This window comes from Haemaphysalis longicornis, unplaced genomic scaffold (assembly GCF_048455015.1).
Source record: "Haemaphysalis longicornis isolate Haplotype H1 unplaced genomic scaffold, Haemaphysalis longicornis Haplotype H1 scaffold_10, whole genome shotgun sequence".
NCBI lineage: Eukaryota > Metazoa > Arthropoda > Arachnida > Ixodida > Ixodidae > Haemaphysalis > Haemaphysalis longicornis.
Genome location: NW_027526204.1, coordinates 11,943,889 through 11,963,432, shown reverse-complemented (window position 1 = coordinate 11,963,432; position 19,544 = coordinate 11,943,889). Strand labels below are relative to the sequence as shown.

The following is a 19,544-nucleotide window of genomic DNA, read 5'->3' as shown; positions in this document are numbered from 1 at the left end:
TCCTTCGTATCGTACTGTGCTCACTCCGACTTTTCAAGCGGGAGCAGATCGAACTGCTCCCAACTGCTCTCAGAGCACCGAAAGTGGTCTCGCACTACCACTGGATGACAGTGCTCCTACTTCTGTTCGACCACTGAAACACGCCTGCTCAGGAGAGAGCACTTTCAGAGTGCTTTTGAGTGCTCCTGCTCTCCCAATGGAATTCGCCATAAGTGTCATTCCCTATCAGTTTGGTAGCACGGACAAAGAACTACTGAAGGTTATTCAGGATCTTCATATTGCAAGCTGTGCTGCCAAGGTACTGCCCCCCTACTCGAGCCGGAATAATGCCCTCCTCAACATTACTTCGGGCAAGGTACGCGGCTGCCATTACGGCCCTTTGCACAAAACAAAATGTGCTTTTAGGCAAAACGACATCAGGAACAAATGCTTGCAATCTAGGTTATGACTTTTTGGAAGCCCTCACTCATTAGCTCAATATGTGTTGGGATAGAGGCCACATTCTGAAACAGTGGAAAAGAGCTAAAAATATTTTAATCCCTAAACCTGAAAAAACGCTTACGATTGAAATTCTCCAGCCATTATCTCTCATTCCATGCATGGGAAAGGTTCTTGAACATGGAGGAAAACTCTTTTTCTGCATACCATGATCAGTTTCAGACGTACACTTTCTACAAAGGTTAAGGCAGCATGAGCTTTAGCTAACAGCCAAACAAGGAGTCGCATTTTAAGCACATTGGACATTAACCTTCCTTGCAGCACGACTTTACAAGTAGCTATTCCAACAACGCGGAGATTGCATCCTCATTCCCCCTCTTCTCGTGAAACGCACCCCAATTACAACGACGAGCGACGATAGGCCAGGGCGCAAGCTCTGCGCAAACGCTAAGCTAAATGTGAGGACGTGGTTTACAGGGACGCAGCCAACTATTTTCGTCTCGACGTAATATTAGTTGCTGTAGTCAATAACCAGGGAAACTCCATTGCCTCTGGCCCGCTTCATACCCCAGTGGTGTATGAAGCAGCAGCCATTGCACTGGCAATGGTGGCCTTCACAAAAATCAGAACAGTAAAAAAATTCAGGGAAGCTTGTGCTCACGTGCAAGACTTGATCATTGACGGACACAAAGTTGAGTTTTATTGTCGTGGTGCCGTGGTTGACGTCGGCGGGATGGCATTTCATTACCTTACGTTGAGCAACGCCAGAGTGACCTCGTCGTTTTGGTCGACGTTTTCTTGTGCCGCCCTGTAAGCACGACTTATCGTCTCTAGCAGATGCTTTGCACGCCGAGCCTGTCGAAGCACACCGGCCTCTTCCTTTCCTCGGCCATGCCAACTATCTGTGGCCTATCCACTATCCGCGACAAACTATGCACACGTATCAAGGCACGCGAGCATGAATGGTGTGCATTTTCGTAGTATTTTAAAAGCTGCGGACACCATACAGAAATGATTTGCTCAACAGCATCGCTGTTAATTAAAACCTCCAAGTCTGCAATCCTAAATTTCTCCCGAGGGCAGATCTCCGAAGAGGTGTCCGTACCTCTAACTTTTGGCTTCGACCCCGAAAAACGAACCGGCAAGTTCTGGACCGCTAATTCTGGATCTAATCTGGACCGCTGCCCTCTTTGGCATGGCCAGGAGTGAATCCGCACACAACGCCGCTTGCGGCTTCACCGACCTAGCGCACGTCAATCTGGACGGTGGCTTCATCTCACTGTCAGGCAGGAACAGAGTAGTGTCCTACACGGATATCCCCAACCACTGTCAGCTGACCTGAGCCTGTATCCCTCCCAGGAATCTGTGGTTTGGAGACACCTCCAGACAAATTCGTGTCGGAGCTTAATTGTCTACAGCTACTGTTACCCAGGACAGGTAACAGTAGCTGTCCCCCCACCCCCCCTGCAGAGTGCCACAGGTGCCAGGAAGGAGCAGGCCTAGCACACATGCTATGTCAGCGTCCTCACACAGCCACACCAAGTTGCAGTGTTAATAGCAGTGGGAGACCGTACTGCACAGCTCCTACTTGGGGAGAGTAGAACAAGGGTAGGAGCAGTAAGCACCCTGGAACTATCATCACATCTGTCTCTGGCCCTCTAACACCTTTCACCATATGAATTGTTCCAATTTTTACTGCCCCATTTGCTCAATTCTTAGTTCCTACCCCATTTTAATAAAAGGTGTATTGAATGTTAAATACTCCAAATCTTTGTGCATCAACCGTAAGTGCATCTATCGCAAGTGCAAGGGGCATGAATAAAAGGGGATGCTTAGAATAAAAAAAAATTACAATGTAGCAGTGAGTGTGAATTTTAGCATGTTTTAGCTATGATGGGCATGTAAATTGCTTTTCAGTGATGCTGTGTGCCAGATACTAAGTTCCCTCTATGTACACAATGACGAGTTTTTCCCAGCAGAGTCCTGGGTATCGCATTTACAATAGTGAAAATTCACTATCTGCTACTTATTTTTTTTTAGGTCTTTAAGCAAAGCCTGCAAAGCTGTTAGTAGGCAACAGGTTAGTGGGCAACAACAGAAAAAGTTTATTCAGCACACAGTATGTCATTTGTGATGTCACTGCTTAAAATGATATTTGCATTTTCCTCGTGTTAAAAAAATCACAGCAACTGGACAGTATCATACACAGAAAAGTGTTGAAACAGTTCAAAGAAATAGGGATTTAAAGGCATTATACAGACAGGTAATAGTTTTCTGGTAAATACACAAAGTAATGCCACACTCTTAAACTAAAAAGATAATTGAGATTGATGTGATTTCTCTAACATAGCACGTTAATAACAACTGAACAAGACGACGAGCTGCAGGCTTACAAAATTGCTTCACTGATGCAGTTGTTGGAGTCAGAAAAGAAATCTGTAAATACAGGATGTGTTGAGTACAAACGACCATCAATACCAGACGTGCCCAGTAAGTGCAGTCTTCTGCTGAATGGCAAACACGCAAAAAAAATGACTTGATACACTTAATTTACAACTAAAAACAAACTGCAAAAAATGTGAGTATAATCAGATTGCAAGGTAAAACTGACAGGACTAAATTCCTTGGCAAGTTGCAGTATTTCAAAATGGTTTTACCAATGCTGCAAATATAACCCGCCGCGGTGTCTCAGTGGCTAAGGCATTGCGCTGCAAAGCACGAGGTGCAGTCACTTTCATTTCCGAGGGTTGGGGTGGTCGGACCAGCGACAAGCGCCTTACCGAGTCTTGCGGCATCTTAAATAACCTTGTACCAGGTGACACAGTGTTGGCTGACAGAGAATTCACAATAGGTGATGCTGTTGGCATCCACTCAGCCAAGCTAGAAATGCCGGCTTTCACTAGGGGGAAATCGCAGTTATCGGCTTGGGACGTCCAAAAAACTCGAAAATTGGCTAATGTCCGCATTCATGTAGAACGGGTGATTGGGCTACTTAGAGGACGATACCGAATCCTGTCAAGCACTATTCCAATTGATCTCGTGACTGTGAAGCACAACGAGAGGCTCACCCAGCTAGACAAAATTGTAGCTGTCTGTGCAGCTCTAGCAAATCTGAGCCAGTCAGTTGTGCCATTCGAATAGGCATTTTCCAGCAAGCCGTGTGCATCAGTTTGGCTGAGACAACAATGTCCAGCAGTTTCCCTTATTGTGTGGGAAATAGGTGGGTGAGGCACGCCGTAGTGGAAGGCTCCGGATTAATTTTGGCCACCTGGGCAAGAGGGGGGGGGATCTTTAACGTGCGCCGAAATCTCGCAGACACGGGCGTTTTTGCTTTTCGCCTCTGTCAGAAAAGTGGCTGGGAATCGAACCTGCAATGTCCTTGGGCCCAGCAGCACAACACCTTAGCCACACAGAAGAGGATGGAATGGGAATGGCCGCAATGAAATGCCAATACTGGACAACAGTGAAAAGAGCAGCAGGCATCCAATGCCACTGGTTAGAAGGCGAACATGACCATTAAGACAGCCAGGATGCAACGCATGGTTAGTGTGGTGTGTAATGGGTGTGCAAAAAATGTTGTGTGATGGGCATCTAAAATCGCCGCAAACCATGTGTATTTATTGGAAGTATGATTTAGGGACTACCCAGCGATGGGCATAACAGCACAATGCACAGGCTACTGTACCAGGTAGTGCAATTCCTGATGATTGACTTATTGATGCAATTTTTTGTTTCGCTGTAGTATCTAAATGCACAGATGTTTTGGTTTTCATTGTGTGATTTGCAGTTATGTTCTGTCATGAAGATTTTAGCCCTGGTCATCTGTATGAATGCACTCTTCTGTTCAAACAGAACATTATGAGGATTTTGCTCCTGTAGACATGAAAAGCTGTTTCCTGGACTGTTGACCGACGATTTACCTAATTTCTTGGCGGTGAAAGTTTTGATGTGCCGTAATGTGTAAAATAAGCCCTCCGAATTTTCCATAATGTGAAATGCTATTCCACGCAGTGAATGGCAGCACCCATTGCGAGCCTAAAGCAATGGGAGTCTAGATGAAGACATCAAGCCCAATTTTGAACTGTTACGCTCGTGATTTTGATTCCAATGGTTTAGGTAGGTTATTTTTTGTCAGTTGTTACACCACTGTCCATTTTATGCTGCTGCTGCTGCTCTAGTAAACATTCTTCAGCTTAGTTCTGTGTCTTCACAAAAAATACAGGGTGTTTGTAATGCTGCCCAATGTCAGTATTTCTTTCCCTTTTTTGTCCATGCTGACGTTGATGATTGTCGTCGTAGTATGCAAGTTTTTAAGAGTTGTTAATGTTTTGTGCAAAAAAAATTGTGCATCTTAGTTAGTGACATGAGGGGTCTCAACTCACATCAGTGAGCAAGCAAGCCACAGTCAAGAAGTTCAGTCCCACGTGGGAAGGTTGCAATGCAAGAAAGGCAGGGGGGAGGGGGGTGTAACAAATTGTCACCTAATGCTGCCGTTCAAACGAAACAAGTCCTTTCCCACACATTGTAAATATGCTTGGTCATTTCTGTATGGAATTTGGTGTCACCATTCGAGAAACATATCAGTACTGATCTCCAGGATGACTAAAATATAGGCACTGATATTTGTTTTACGGTGATCCTTTAACACATCAAAAGGTCAAAAAAAAAATCAAAAGGTCTGCAGGCCACATGTGGCCCGGGTGTTTCACACCCTTGCTTTAGGTTAACTGTGCACAATAGGGCATGGCTATGTGTATCAATCGTAACACAAAGAATGGAAGGTTACAAGTGGAAGCACCCACACACAAAAACCGAATGGAATGGGAAAAAATGGTGTTTCCGTGTTCTAGATGCGGAGTGTCTTATGCTCGGGGGTATGTCACTTGTTGACCGGTGGCGACCGTCCGCACACCATCTGTGCATGCGCTCCTCTCCTCCTTTCCAAACAGCTGCGTACTCTCCTCTCCTCTCCTACCGTCTGCGCGCGCTCCTCCTCCGTTCGCTTCAGCTCTCTCGCGCGCATGCGCGGCTCTTCCTTCATAGTCCTTCATTCACTCTCACCCTATAAATCCAAGGAAAGCGTATATATTCTGGGAAAATGTATGTCTCCAGTTCACTGACGTTGATTTCTGTGTTGCAATTTTTTTTTTAATCCATCCCAGTGAAAGCATGTTGCCTGATTGATCCCCGTAATGCATTTATTGTGTAATATTATTTTACAATAATTCTGCTTTCATGCTCTGTTTTCTTTATGAAGGCTGAACAAATCAGCCTAGGCTGTTTTGTCACAATTAAACTGTTTTGTTCTATATTTCGACACTGTTGATGTCCAGTGAAGCGTCTTTTTTTTTTTTACCTCCGCTCTGATATTTTGGCCTAATCAGTAATGAACGATCATCGCAATTGTTCATTATACCGTTATACCGTGTCCATTTGGTTTGTGTATAAATCTACATTATATTTCTGCTTATCTCTTCTGACTGCTCTTGTTTTACCGTTTTTTTTATGTATTTTTTAACAAGAGGTCCCCCCACAGTGATAAACTATGGGACCTCTTTCTGTATTCTTTACCAATGTATGTACTGTATTATATGCAATCTTCCTAATAAACTTCAAACTTCTCTCTCGTAGTCTCCTCTCCTACAGCTGTGAATATAAAGGGGAACTAGCAGAGCGCCCGCTCAGTGCTGCGCTTGCTTCGCTTGACTCCGAGCTTCTTCAGATGAAGTAGGATGGAAGCAACAGTCCCGTCAACGGGTGCGCTGACGCAATTAAACATAACGGAAACGCAAACGGAACCCCCATGACACTCCGCATCCTATTCATGGTTCCCTTCGGGGAGATGGGTGTAATTTTTTTTTTTACCCCAGCAAGGCTCCTTGTCTCTGTTTAGCTCCAAGTAGTAGTGCAGAAGTGACAACAAAAGAGAATCGGCAGACTGCATCGGTGCTCCTGTGACCTACTGCAAACTATCACTAATATTTAACTGATGTGTAATTACATTGTGAACTGTTGGTTGGGCGGTGTTTTATTGATGTGTAATAAAATGTTTCTTGATAGACATGTTCTCATCATGCCATTTTTAATAGTGTCCCAAGCTGCTGTTAGCAGTTACCCTAGGTGTAAGTAAGACAAGTTAACTTAAGCCTTGCTGCTGATGCCCGGAAACACCAATGTTAAGCTTTGGTGGTGCACAAAGAACATGGGTTGGTAAGCTAGTTGGTATTGCATAATGAAAAGTGGGTCTTACAAGGCAATATGAACAAAGGCAGGACAAAGCACTGAACTGTGACTGATTGTTTATTCAAGGAATAAACATACCAATGCGATTACAACCAATGAAAAGGCTAAAAGCACATCGAAACCAACACGTCATCTCGCCCCTTCCCTGCTACATAGCAAGGTTTTGATACACGATTTCTTTTTTTTGGGAGTGCAACTGAAGGGTCTCTAATGCACACATTATTAAACATTCAATTTTAAGTACGCCTATCAATTCATGTGTGAACTTTTCCTTTTCTAAGCAATGAACGCACTTCCCAAAAAGTGGAACACAAGCGTAACTTTTCGCAGTGTGACAAAATGTGGCCCGATAATTCAATGCAGTCCTTGTGGTCACTGTACAGATCACCATTTCATAACAGTTGAATTAGCCAAAATGAAGGCGATAGCCATGAGTTATCATTTCCTGGCCAGAAACCACGTCTTGCAAAAAATATTCTAGCACATGAAGAGTATGACTAAAATGTTTTTTTTTAATATTCTAGCACATGAAGAGCATGACCAAAATGTGTTTCTTTTTTTTTTTCATTTTCCACAGTCATTGTAAATTCAAATAGCAGTAGCTGGAAAGGCACCTAAATGCACATAAAAGGGCACCAGTCGACCTCGCTATTTATTTCTGAATATTTCTGTAGATCAGTTTCGAAGTGTGCTAAACACCATCACTGTATTTAAACCTGCTGCTGCTCACGGATGCCGCAAAAAACGGCACTCTTGAGGCTTGCCCCGCAGGACGCACACCAGCTCTGTGAGGGCGCCGTATTTCTTTTCTAGCAGCTGCATACGCCTGCAATGAAAGAGAAAGAAAAAAAACGGGCTAAAGTTCGGGGTGAAGCAGAAAGGCACAATTACTTCCATTATGTGCACAATTAGTTTTTCTAAACCAAGCAGGAGCTATAAGTTTTGTACGGAGACTGAAATGGCAGTTCTGCTGCCCCTAAAAACACATAATAGTAAATTTCGCTAAGCGCTGCTGGTGCAAAACAACAGCTTGAGACGACGTTCGTTTCCGGACGGCGTGATCGAACAGCAATTTCTTTAAAAGATCAAAAGTGCGCAGGATAGAAGTACCCGAGGTTTCGACCTTTAACTGATGCTCGCCGGTTTCCTCACTCCACCCAAGGACAATCGAAACACAGGGCTTCATGTAATTGATCGCTGCATGCGATCCAATCACCGCACGAGAAAAAACAAGAAGAAAACACGTTGCTGCTTATGTTCGAGTTATTATCAAAAAAGCATCCCTAAAAACGGCTTCCCTCAAGATGGCACGGGCGACACACTGGCACTGGGTTTCTCGTGCGCTAAATGTTTCACACTCAGCAAAACAACTCACCTGTGACATTAGAGCGCGGCGGCTGGCCATCAGCTGATCTGCGGCGGCGACTTGATACGCGTCTGGCGATAGGTAGATCGCACTGTACTCAACAGTACTTAGCGTCGAGTTATTACTTTGCGTTCAGTGGGCATCAGTTTGGAAATGATGCAGTTCATGCTGACAAACGACCAATGCGCTAACGATGCAACCTTTGCGCCCCGACCGGCTCGCACTCGCTCGTAGGTGTGCGCAGAGGCTGGGGTTGAATTGCAGATAAGGTTGTCACACTCATGAGCGGAACCATGAATTTTCGCGTAACCAACGCTATCGCGGTGCAACAGACTATCAAGCCACTCGCACACGCCTTGCACGAAAACACAAGCTCACATCGCGGACCGCGACCTGCCTGGCCGCCATGAAGGCACGGAGGAGAAGAGGAGGGCCTGATCTGCGGGCCGTGCGCACACGTCGCCTAGCAACAGACGCTTGGCCACAGATATGGCGGCGCACGCATGGTTGCCTGTATGTATGTGAATACGCTCTATAGGGCACTCACGGTCACCAGTGTTGTGTATCGAGTGTTCATGCAGGTGTTGAAAGCGTGGATTAGCGGATGGGCGGAGACTGCGGGGTGCCTGACGGAGCTACAAAACGGATTTCGTCCAGGCAGGCGTTTGGAAGATAATCTGTTTGTGCTCACGAGCTGTATAGATATTGCCAGGAAAGAGGGCCGTAGACTCATCTGCTGTTTTCTGGATGTGGAAAAAGCTTACGACCATGTTCCGCACGCAACCCTCTTCGATCGCCTTGGCACTCTGGGATTAGCGCCACTTCTTTTGGACACTATAAGGAGGTTATATGTGGGCAATACAGTCACGACTGTATTTGGGAACGTGCGATCGGAGAGAGTCACGGTCCAGAAAGGCTTGCGACAGGGCTGCCCACTGTCGCCTCTCCTCTATCTGCTGTATGTGTCAGGCCTAGAAAAGTCCCTCCTTCAGGCAAACCTGGGCTTTGGCTTAAGGTACAGCACCAGCGGAGTCGATGATTCCCGCCGCCTGCCGGGTCTCGCATATGCTGACGACCTTGTCCTCATGGGAGAGGACGAACACGATGTACAACGGCTGTTGAACATTTGCTCAGTTGAAATCCAGAGACTTGGTCTCCGCTTCAATCAACGGAAGTCCATGGTTGTCCAACTAGCCGGGGACATGACTAAACAACCGGTCCTGACATTGCAGGGAGAGCAACTGACTGTCGCCACGTCCTACAAATATCTGGGCGTAACGCTGTGTACTGGGGCCAACATGTATGAACTACATGAGGCCAAAGTCCGCCAGACGGCACTCAGGGCGCAGTGCATTCTCCGGCGTCGCTGTCTATGGGGCTGCAACCGGTATGTCATGGTGCGGGACCTGTGGAAGCTGGTCCACGTCCCTGGCCTAACCTTCGCCAATGCGGTGATCTGCTTGTCGGCACGAACCCGCGAGTGGTTGGAGAGGCGTCAGCGAGAGGTTGGTCGCACCGCAGTGGGGTGTCATGGTGCCGTGGCAAACGAGGCCATACAGGGAGACCTTGGATGGTCCAGCTTCGAGGCCCGGGAGGCCTCGAGCAAGCTAAGCTTCCGTGGCCGTTTGCTGTTCATGGCCCGTGAGCGGTGGGCACGGCGCGCCTTCGAGTACCTGTCTGCTACATGCGTCCGCACAAAATGGGTGCAGCGGGTATATCGTATTGAGGCTAAATGCAACATCTTTAGCCGGCCCATCGAAGCGGGCACAGCAGCAGCGTACACCCGGGAAGTGCGTTCCCGAGTCCAAGACGCAGAAGAGGGCGTCTGGCGTGCGGGAATGGAGGGCAAGGAGACACTCGGCACCTACCGGCAACACAAGACCGCGATCGGTGCCGAGAAGCACTATGACAACAGCATTGGAAGCAAACTGCTGTTTGAGGCACGGGCTGGGGCACTACGGACGCAGGTGTACCGCCGGCGGTATGACTCGGCCCCTGAGGTACAGACTGCGCTATGTCGTGTGTGTGGAGCCAAAGAAGAAACTATCGAACACATCGTACTCCAATGCCCGCAACTCCCGCCGCACCCCAGAGAGGGCGCCACCCTGCCAGTGGCGCTTGGGTTTGTCCACCTGAGCCGCCTGAGCGACGATAGCGAAGAGGCCAGCGACGGCACCGCAGAAGGGGAATCGAGTGTCCGGGTGACAAAGCGGCGCCTAACGCAATGGTGGGCTGTCGCGCACAACCGCGTCAAGGCGTCAGACTAACCGCGCATTCGAGCGCTCGGTTACGGTGTGCGTGGCCTGCAGGCATTGTGCAGTGGCATCGTCTGGTGTGACACTCGTGCAGGAGTGCTCAACCGCGACATGCAAAACTGTCAACACCGAAGTGTACTCTCTTGTGTCTTTCCATGTTTTGTATGTCTTTCACTGTTTTTTTTTTTTTGGTATGTTTGTTTTAGTTGGCCAGAGCACTCATAGTGCCGACCCGTTGCAAAGGGTATGACCATTAAATCACCATCACCACCACGTCAGCTGGCACAAGCATTGTATATACTCATCACGGACTAATAAAAATTCAGTGTTGTTCGGGGCACGGCGAATGCGGTTTACTTCGAGGTGCCTCCGGCGTAGTCGGCAGGGCATGCCAGGCGATACAACAGTTGGCGACGAGTGGTGAAGTAACCGAACGCGGGGAGCTATGAGCCTGCACCAACCGCCCGAATTCCTGCCGACGCCGGGGAAACCGGCAATTCCTTGGACGCAGTGGCATCGCGTTTTCAAGAATTATCTCCTAGCATCGGGGAGTGACGCCCACACTCCTGCGCGCCGGAAAGCTTTGTTGCTTCACTGTCTGGGTGTGGAAGGACAACGCGTTTACTACGCATTACCGGAGCAGAAGCCGTCGACGCCGCCTGCAGCGGAAAAGGAAGAAAGCAGCACCAGCGACGAGTACGAGGCTGCGGTGGCTGCATTGGACGCCTATTTCACGGCCAAAACGAACGTCGTCGTGGAGCGGCATCGGTTCGGACAACGCACACAACTGCCCGGGGAGACCGCCGCAGCGTTCGTCACGGCGTTGCGCGAGCTGTCATCGAGTTGCGCCTTCGGTGAGCAAGTTGACGATTTTATTCGTGACCAACTTGTAGCGAAAACGTGCAACCATGTTCTTCGGGAACGCCTACTTCTAGAGGGCACTTCACTGGCGCTCGAACGTGCGCTGGCTATTGCAAACAATATCGAAGAAGCTACGAAATACTCACTTGAGCTGCAGTCATCGGCTGCGAGCATCCAAAAGGTGGAAAAACGTCAGACGCCATGCCGTACAGAATCACGATTACCGCTGCCGGAGCAGCACAAGTCGTGCTTTCGTTGCGGGTCTTCACGGCATTTCGCAGATTCCAAGTCATGCAAGGCGCGTGATAAAACATGCAGTAAATGCGGCAAACGAGGACATTTTCAGCGTGTCTGTATACGAGCGGCATGCCAGACGAGCGGGCCCTCGCTGTCCGAGAAGTCGATACCTGCAGTACAGCCGGCGACCTCAACGTGTTGCTTCTCGCCCGGCAGAGCAATGCAGGAATACACACAGAAGTCGTCGTGCTCGATGTACCCATAAGTTTTCTCGTAGACACGGGCTCTGCGGTCTCGATTCTGTCGACCACCACGTATTCAAGGGTGAAATGCCCTCCTATGCAGCCGACATCAGCGTCGCTTTACGATTTTTCTCGCCGCAGAATAAGCACAGAGGGCTGTTTCACGGCGCCAGTCATCTTCCAGGGTCGGCATGCAGAGATACTCTTCTATGTCGTCAAGGGAGGTACCGACATCCTCGGCATCGACGCCATCGAAGCACTGCGCCTGCATATCGACGGTATGTCATTGCAATGCACTCACATCGCGCAAGCGCCACAAGGCCTTGATCCTGAACTGTTTTGCCAATTTTCGCATTTGTTCGATGGGAAGTTGGGACTGGCAACAAAGTTTGTTCACAAGGTCAAGATAAGAGAAGGGATCACGCCTGTCGCTGCTAAGTTACGACGATTGCCATTTTCGGTGCGAGATCCGGTACGCGAAGAGCTGCAGCGCCTTGAGCAAGATGATATCATAGAAAAGGTTGATGCGTCTGAATGGATATCACCAATCGTAGCAGTTAAAAAGAAAAACGGCAAGATAAGGATTTGTGTCGATCTGCGCGAACCGAACAAAGCGGTTGTTGTTGACAAATTTCCACTGCCGCACACGGAAGAACTACTGCACAAACTGCATGGTGCAAGGTACTTTTCCAAGATTGATTTAGCAGCCGCATACCACCAAGTACTGCTGAGCCCTGAAAGCAGGGAATTGACTACCTTCATAACCGATAGTGGACTGTACAGATTCAAACGCGTCTGTTTCGGCCTTGCACCGGCACCGTCAGCTTTCCAGAAAATGATGGTCACTATTTTGCAGAACTGCAAAAACACTTTGTGCTACATCGACGATGTCATTGTGTATGAATGAATGAAACTTTATTAACGATACGGGGGGGGGGGCTTGGTAGCCTAGTTGGGGAAGAGGGGAGAAGGGAAAGGGAGTGGGGCGGCCGTCAGAGTCGTCCGGTCAGGTCTGCCGCTCGCACGAACTCTCACAAAGAAAGGATCGTGCTCGCGGCGTCCAAGTGAGGGGGCGGGGTTGTCCATTCTTCCAATGATGTAACGCCGGCGCCCTTGTGCCTGTTCCTCAGCGGCGAAAGGCCGGGGCAGTCCCACAGTAGGTGCCTTAACGTTGGAGAGGCACCGGTACTGCACGTGCAGCACGTCGCAGTGGCTGCCTGGTCGCCCTCCTCGTTCTGATCGGTGATGTCCACTTGTGGGTCACCGCCACGAGCTCTTTTGGATGCAGTGTGTGCTCGCCACTTGGCCAGAACATCTTCCGTAAGTGCAGCACCTGTCCTAGCCTTGTATATTAGCACTTCCGCACCGCGCGGAAGCCCGTTGGGAAGTGGGTGGGGATTGTGCGGCACCTTCGCCCTCAGTTCTCGTTTGGCTTGCACCTTCATCCGCTCGCGTTCCTCGTCCGGGTCAAAGAGCAGCGAAGCCTGAGGGACTGTGTCAAGGGGGGACGAGCGGAAACGTAACAGCTCGCTCGCCGCGTCATGGGCGGCGCCGTTTCCGATGCTGCCCGCATGCCCCGGGACCCAGTCCACCCGCACCATCACGCCGTAGAGCTCGTGAAGGGTTGCGCAAGCGACTTTCACGTTGTGCGCCAAAGTGCCGGCTCTAGGTGTCTCCGTCAGATTTTTGAGGGCGTCCAAAGAGTCGGTAAAAATTGTGAAGGTTTGTCCTCGCACAGAAAGTGGGCTGGTCCTTGCACATTCAGTCAACTTCTCTAGTGCATAAAGGATGGCCTGCAGTTCAAGTGACCTCACAGGTTGCTCTTGGCAGTATTGAAACGCCTGCGCATCCCGCTGCTGTCCTCGGACGGCAGCGACCGCTCCCCGGAAGGTGTCTGGGTCCCAGGCGGCGTCCGTGAAGATGGCGTTGTCCTGGAAGTCAGCCCTCTCAGCAAGGGCGGTTCGTTGGGCCGTGTGATCCCCTTTCGTGCGTCGGCGCGTGACTGGCTTCGTGACACGAACCTGGACGTCATCCCAGGGAGCGATCGCGCGGAGCACTTCTATCTGTTCACCCAGCTGTTCCCCGTCCAGCTCTAGGAGCGACTGGCCCGCTGGCGTGTAGAGACGGCGGCGATCGTGTCCTGCCTTGCGTTCTGCGATGATGTCTCTGAGCGGCGGGATGCGAGAGTAGCGGTGCAGCTCCTCGACCCGGGCATGGCGGGGCAGGCCCGTTATCACCCGAAGACACTCCCGGTGTAGTATTTCCAGCTTGTCGTATTGCGATTTTGTCAGGTCAAAACACACAGCTCCGTAGCAAGCTTTGGACGTTAGTATTGCCATTGTGAGGGTACGAGCTGTGCGTGTGCTGGCTCCTCCGGATTTGTGGGCTATGCGTCTTACAAGATGCAGAAGCTGTTTCCACTTAGGCTCTAGCTGCCGTAGCCACGTTGCCGCACCTCCGCTTTCATGTATCGGGATGCCAAGAATCTTGATGTGCCGGTCTGGAGCTCTCTCGAGTGTCTGGCCGGCGAGGCAGAGCTTGACCTTTTCGTTTTCAACCGTGGAGCCGCCCAGGAGAATATATTTTGTTTTTTCCGGAGACACTTCCATTCCCGTGGTCTTCAAGTAGTCGGCTAAAGTATTGAGGGCGTCTTGTATAGCGTTGGCTCTGCCTTCTGTTGTTCTGAGAGGGTCACCAGGCTCCGTCCACAGCGTCACATCGTCGGCGTACATGGTGAGGCGCACACCATGAATTCGCCGCAGGCGTGTAGCTAGCCCTCGCACCACCAGGTTAAATAGCGTGGGCGACAGTATGGCCCCCTGGGGAACGCCAATGCTGCTGCTGTAAATCCTAGGGTTCCTAATGTCACTCCGAATCTCAAAGGTGCGTCCCTCCAGGAATGACCTGACGATGTTGAGGATGCGGGCTCCTGGCTTCGTGTCTTCGAGTGCGGAGATTACTGCCTCGTGCGCTACGGTATCGAACGCCTTCCGCAGGTCGACGGCTACCAGTATGCCAGGAACCCTTTTTCTTCCTCTCCGCTTTTGAAGACAACGGCGGAGCAAGAAAATGCTGTCTTGTGTGCAGAGGCCTGGACGGAATCCTGTCTGGCCCGGGTCGAAGTAGGGTTCTTTCTGTGCCTCTTCAAGGTGGTAGTTAAGCCGGGTGAGAACCATCCGCTCCAAGAGCTTGCTGAGTGTTGAGGTAAGCGAGATGGGCCTCAAGTTACTGATGCTGACGGCTGGCTTCCCTGGTTTGGGAATGGGGCTCACCACGGAGTGCTTCCATTCAGCGGGAATTTCGCCTGACAACCAAACCTTGTTAATTTCTTCAAGTAGCTGCATTTTCCCGTGTTCGTTAAGGTTGCGCAGCATCTGCCAGGTGATGCCATCCTTTCCTGGTGCGCTCTTGGCGTTGACGGATTCGAGAGCCATCACTAATTCTTGCATTGTGAAAGGCGACTCAACATCTTTGTCGGAAGTAGGTGCTGTGCGTTGATAAATTCTGGGGTCTGGTGGCACTGATGGCTGCGGGAAGAGCGTCTCTGCTGCCTTTTTTTCGAAGTCGGACGCCGAGTCGCCGGTCGCCAGCCTGACGCTTTTGACGGTGTTTCCAGTCTTGCGGTTGCCTGACATGGCCTTGTAAGTTTGCCAGAGCTTCCGCCCGCCAGTCCGTTCATTGAACGAGGCGCAGTGGTTGTGCCATCGCTCCCGAGAGAGCATTTTGGCGTAACGGCGCGCTTGTGCGGTCTTATTGCGCACCTTGACAAGGTCGACATGCCGTTTCCCCCTGTCAAGGTAAACTCGATGCAGCTGGCTACGGGTGTCCCACAGGTTGAGAAGGTGCTTGTCGGGTGTAGGAAGGTGTTCATCCACTTCAATCTCTCTAGTGGCTTCCCGGGCAGCTCTGGAAAGCTTCTGAAGAAACGGGACGTTTTCGTCGTAAGCGTCAAAGCCGGATCGAAACCTGTCCCAGTCGACAGCTGCGGTCATCCGTTTTTTCCGCCCTGTGGCTCTTACTTCAAGTTCAATCCAGATCGGATAATGGTCGCTACCCATTCCGTCGGGACCGCACCTCCAGTCCTTTACAAGCCTGGACGTTGTCCAAGTCAGATCTGGTATAGTGTCGCGCTGCCTGGAGTGAAGTGCATGACGAGTAGGGTAGTCTGTGTCGTTGGCCAAGGTAAGTCCTGCCGCTTCGGCCTCTTCGTAAAGTCGGCGCCCCCTCTGTGATTCTTTGTCGTATCCCCAGCTCTTGTGTCGAGCGTTGAAGTCCCCCCCGGCCAGCAATCGGTCTTTGGGGTACCGATGTCGGAGTTCGCGTAACCAAGCGAAATTTGCAGTCTCCGAATTGCCCTTTCTGTAGCAGCTGCTCTCGGGACGTAGGTAGGCAGACACCAGGATGGTCTGGCGACCGCCGAGCTCACATCGCACGGCAACCACCTCTTGTATTCTGTTGCAGTACTTCCCAGTGTCGAGTTTGACGTGCGGAACATCTCTACAAATGAAGATTGCCGCCTGTGCTTCGACTACCTCGTCTGGCTGCTGACCTTGCTTATTCTTGTTTGTCTGTGTGTGCACAATGGTAGGTTGAAAATGCCCTTCGTATCCCTGGATGCATGGATTAGTACCTCTTGTCTCCTGTAGTAGAAGGGCCACCGGTTGCCCTACGTGTCTGAAAAGTGCTCCAAGCTCGGCAGCGCAGGACTTGAGTGACCGGCAATTCCACTGCAGGACGTCTGGTGTCCGCGCAGCCGGTTTATTCTGGCTGGAACACTTCAAGAATGTGAAACACGTTTTGCATTTGATTTCAAAGTCGGGACTGAAGCTGAATGACAAATGCATTTTCAATGTACAAGAAATAGACTTCCTTGGTCACAGGATCAGTTCCAACGGGATACGCCCCTTGCAAAGCAACATCGACGCTATCACGGCTGCGCCAGCACCAAGAGATAGCTGTACCCTGCGCTCATTTTTGGGCATGGTAGGCTATTACGCAAAGTTTGTGCCTGATTATGCGGTGCTCGTCGAGCCTCTTCGCGAGTTGCTACGGAAGAATGCCACATTCACTTGGAATGATGCGAGACAAGCTTGTTTTGAGCAGCTAAGAAGTTCCTTGGCCGCAGGATGTTTACAGCTATTCGATCCTGCAGGTGACATTATTGTCACTACGGATGCCTCATCCATTGGTTTAGGAGCAGTGTTGCAACAGAAAAGAGGCGATGACCTTGCAACAATTGCTTTTGCTTCTCGCAGGCTTACACCACAGGAACAAAAGTACTCCGTTGGGGAACTAGAAGCCCTTGCTTGCTTGTGGGCTTGTTAACATTGGAGAGTATACCTTTGGGGTCGCCCATTCACACTACGTACGGACCACCAGGCTCTGGTCACAATCCTGAGTACAAAGGGAGTAGGTCGTCGTCCATTCCGAATTGCAAGGTGGCATGCCAGGCTCCTGGCATACAACTTTGCGATTGAATTCCAGAAGGGCGATAAGAATACGGTGGCTGATGCTCTTTCAAGGATGCCCCTCCCGGGTTCTGTGGAGGAGGACGAGAGCGGGGAGAGCGTTTGTGTGGTCTCAACATGCGTTACTCATGCGGAGTTTGTCACTCTAACCATGCAGGACCCGCGGCTTCAACAGGTCAAAAATTGGGCGACTTCGACATGGCCTGAAGTGAAGATGTTGCCTGCCGAGGCAATTCCGTTCTACCGGGTACGGACGGAGCTCTCAGTCGTTGGAGACCTCCTGCTGCGAGGAGACAAGTTCGTCGTACCTTCGTCCCTCGTATCGCGGCTTCTTGACGCAGCCCACGAGTCCCATCCAGGAATAACAAGGACAAAGCAACGACTGCGTGAACAATACTGGTGGCCTGCTCTGTGCAAGCAAGTAGAGCAATTGATTGCATCTTGCGGGGTATGCCAATCAGTTGACAAGTCTGCAAAACCGTCGACTCCACCTCTGCAGCCAGTTGCATTCCCATCCGCACCATGGCAGAAGCTAGGGATCGATATTGTGGGCCCTTTTTCCAATGTGCCTGCAGATTGTCGCTTTGCCATCACGGCCATCGATTACTTCAGCAAGTGGCCGGAGGTTTGTTTTTCGGCGAAAGTGACTGCTGCAACAGTCATCTCCTTTCTGCGAAGCATCCTCAGCAGGGAAGGATATCCAGACGAGATCGTGACAGACCATGGTCCTCAGTTTACAGCCTCCGAGTTCGACGGTTTTCTCAAGGAACGCGGCATCACCCATGCGTATTCAGCAGTCTACCACCCGCAGGCTAACGGCCAGGTGGAAAGATTCAATCGGGTACTCAAAGAGTACATTCAAGTCTGCACACGAGAACGTCGGCCTTTGAAGGAAGCTATCACCGAGTACCTGGGAGTCTACCGTTTCACGCCGCATGCCACCACAGGAGTAAAGCCTTCCGTCCTTCTTCATGGCCGTCATCCCAGAACAAAACTTGATCTTGTGGGAGCGCCAGGCAAACAGTTTTTCCAAGACCCTCAGGCTGCGATGAAATCCGTCCGCAGCAGAGTAGCACAGAAGCAACAAGCAAGTAAGACCTACACTGATCGTCGACGAGCTGCGAAGCATTCTCCGCTAGCAGCAGGTCAACTGGTTCGAGTAAAGTTGCCAGGTCACGTGCCTAAGGGCGCTTTAAGCTACTCAAGCCCGTTCAACATTGTTGACCAATGCGGCCAAGACACCTACAAGCTTGACGATGGCCGCACCTGGAATCGGAATCGGCTGGTACCCTGCCCTCGACCAGTTACACCACCTCCAGTTGCAAGAACCTCTTCGCCGGAACCAGTAACACCGCTTGGCGAGCCTCAGCAGGAAAACCAGGAACAACCGGTACAGCCATCTGTTCTGACACCAGTTGAAAGGGACGTTCCAGAACTGAGGCGGTCAACAAGGCAAAGAAGACCACCATCGTGGTTTAAAGACTATCAGTAACATTAAGTGCTTAGAAGTTCCAGTTGTCTACTTGTTAGTGACTCTTTTTGAGGGGGGGAAATGTTGTATTGAACAGTTGTGTTTATGTAATCTAGATGGCGCTAGGCAAGCGCCTTGTGACGTCAGCTGGCACAAGCATTGTATATACTCATCACGGACTAATAAAAATTCAGTGTTGTTCGGGGCACGGCGAATGCGGTTTACTTCGAGGTGCCTCCGGCGTAGTCGGCAGGGCATGCAAGGCGATACAACACAAAGCACAATGAAATATCATAGAGTAACAATAACAAGGACGACACTAGACACGGGAGTCGCAGTTTTCTGGTAATGCCCACCAGGTTTAAAGCTGCCTGTAAAAACTGCTAACTGCATCTCTGAGTGTCTGCTTGCCGACAAGAGACTACAGGAAACTGGCAAAAAAAAAGAAATATAGCTGCTTGGCAGTTAAAGACTGACTGCAATACCTATATTCAGAGCATATCGTGCAATTTGAGAAAGATTACAAACAAAATGATTGAAAGGTTGTGTTTACCGCTCATGAAAAATTGTTAAGGCTTTTTAAGAGTAACCGCACTGTGAAGTCAGTCTTCGCAGCCCTTTAAACATGATGCACAACTACCCCCACAGTGCCCTTCTTTAAAACAGTCGTCAAAGCGGCCCAGATCTGAGTATTCAAAGCGGCCCAGATCACGTTGCCATTTGTTGCATAGTTTGCCGGAATTCTCTTTGCTGTGGAGGTTGTGTAGTCGCCAACATGCCCATCTACAAACGGCCGCAAAGTTACAGCAGCAAGCCACATTTAGATTGCAGCACAGTCATTAGCACACACGAGGGCAGGCGATCACGCGAGCTGAGTAAATTGAGCACATCACACACTGAAATGCTACTCAGTGAAAAATGTTAAACGCGTAAATTATAACGCATAACGCCTGCGCTATACCG

General features: G+C 50.1%; 2 protein-coding genes and 1 long non-coding RNA gene across 3 annotated transcripts; 2 read left to right on the top strand and 1 right to left on the bottom strand.

Moving 5' to 3' along the window:
• Nucleotides 1-6,720: 6,720 nt before the first annotated feature.
• LOC144158187 (uncharacterized) lies at nucleotides 6,721-8,572 on the bottom strand. The gene is made up of 2 exons (XR_013319977.1): nucleotides 8,057-8,572; nucleotides 6,721-7,507 (listed from the first exon to the last, which is right to left on the bottom strand). It is a non-coding gene; the product is annotated as an uncharacterized LOC144158187 (long non-coding RNA).
• Nucleotides 8,573-9,109: 537 nt separating this feature from the next.
• LOC144157605 (uncharacterized) lies at nucleotides 9,110-10,471 on the top strand. Its single transcript, XM_077688437.1, has one exon. It carries the CDS (start codon nucleotides 9,133-9,135, stop codon nucleotides 10,312-10,314), a length of 1,182 nt encoding a protein of 393 aa, XP_077544563.1. The 5' UTR covers nucleotides 9,110-9,132; the 3' UTR covers nucleotides 10,315-10,471.
• Nucleotides 10,472-10,654: 183 nt separating this feature from the next.
• LOC144157604 (uncharacterized) lies at nucleotides 10,655-11,694 on the top strand. The gene has a single exon (XM_077688436.1). The coding sequence runs from the start codon at nucleotides 10,748-10,750 to the stop codon at nucleotides 11,663-11,665; it is 918 nt and encodes a 305-aa protein (XP_077544562.1). The 5' UTR covers nucleotides 10,655-10,747; the 3' UTR covers nucleotides 11,666-11,694.
• Nucleotides 11,695-19,544: the final 7,850 nt, after the last annotated feature.

Excerpts from the sequence above, each read along its gene's own strand:
- LOC144157604 (XM_077688436.1), top strand. The coding sequence starts at position 10,748 with ATGAGCCTGCACCAACCGCCCGAATTCCTGCCGACGCCGGGGAAACCG.
- LOC144157605 (XM_077688437.1), top strand. The coding sequence starts at position 9,133 with ATGGGAGAGGACGAACACGATGTACAACGGCTGTTGAACATTTGCTCA.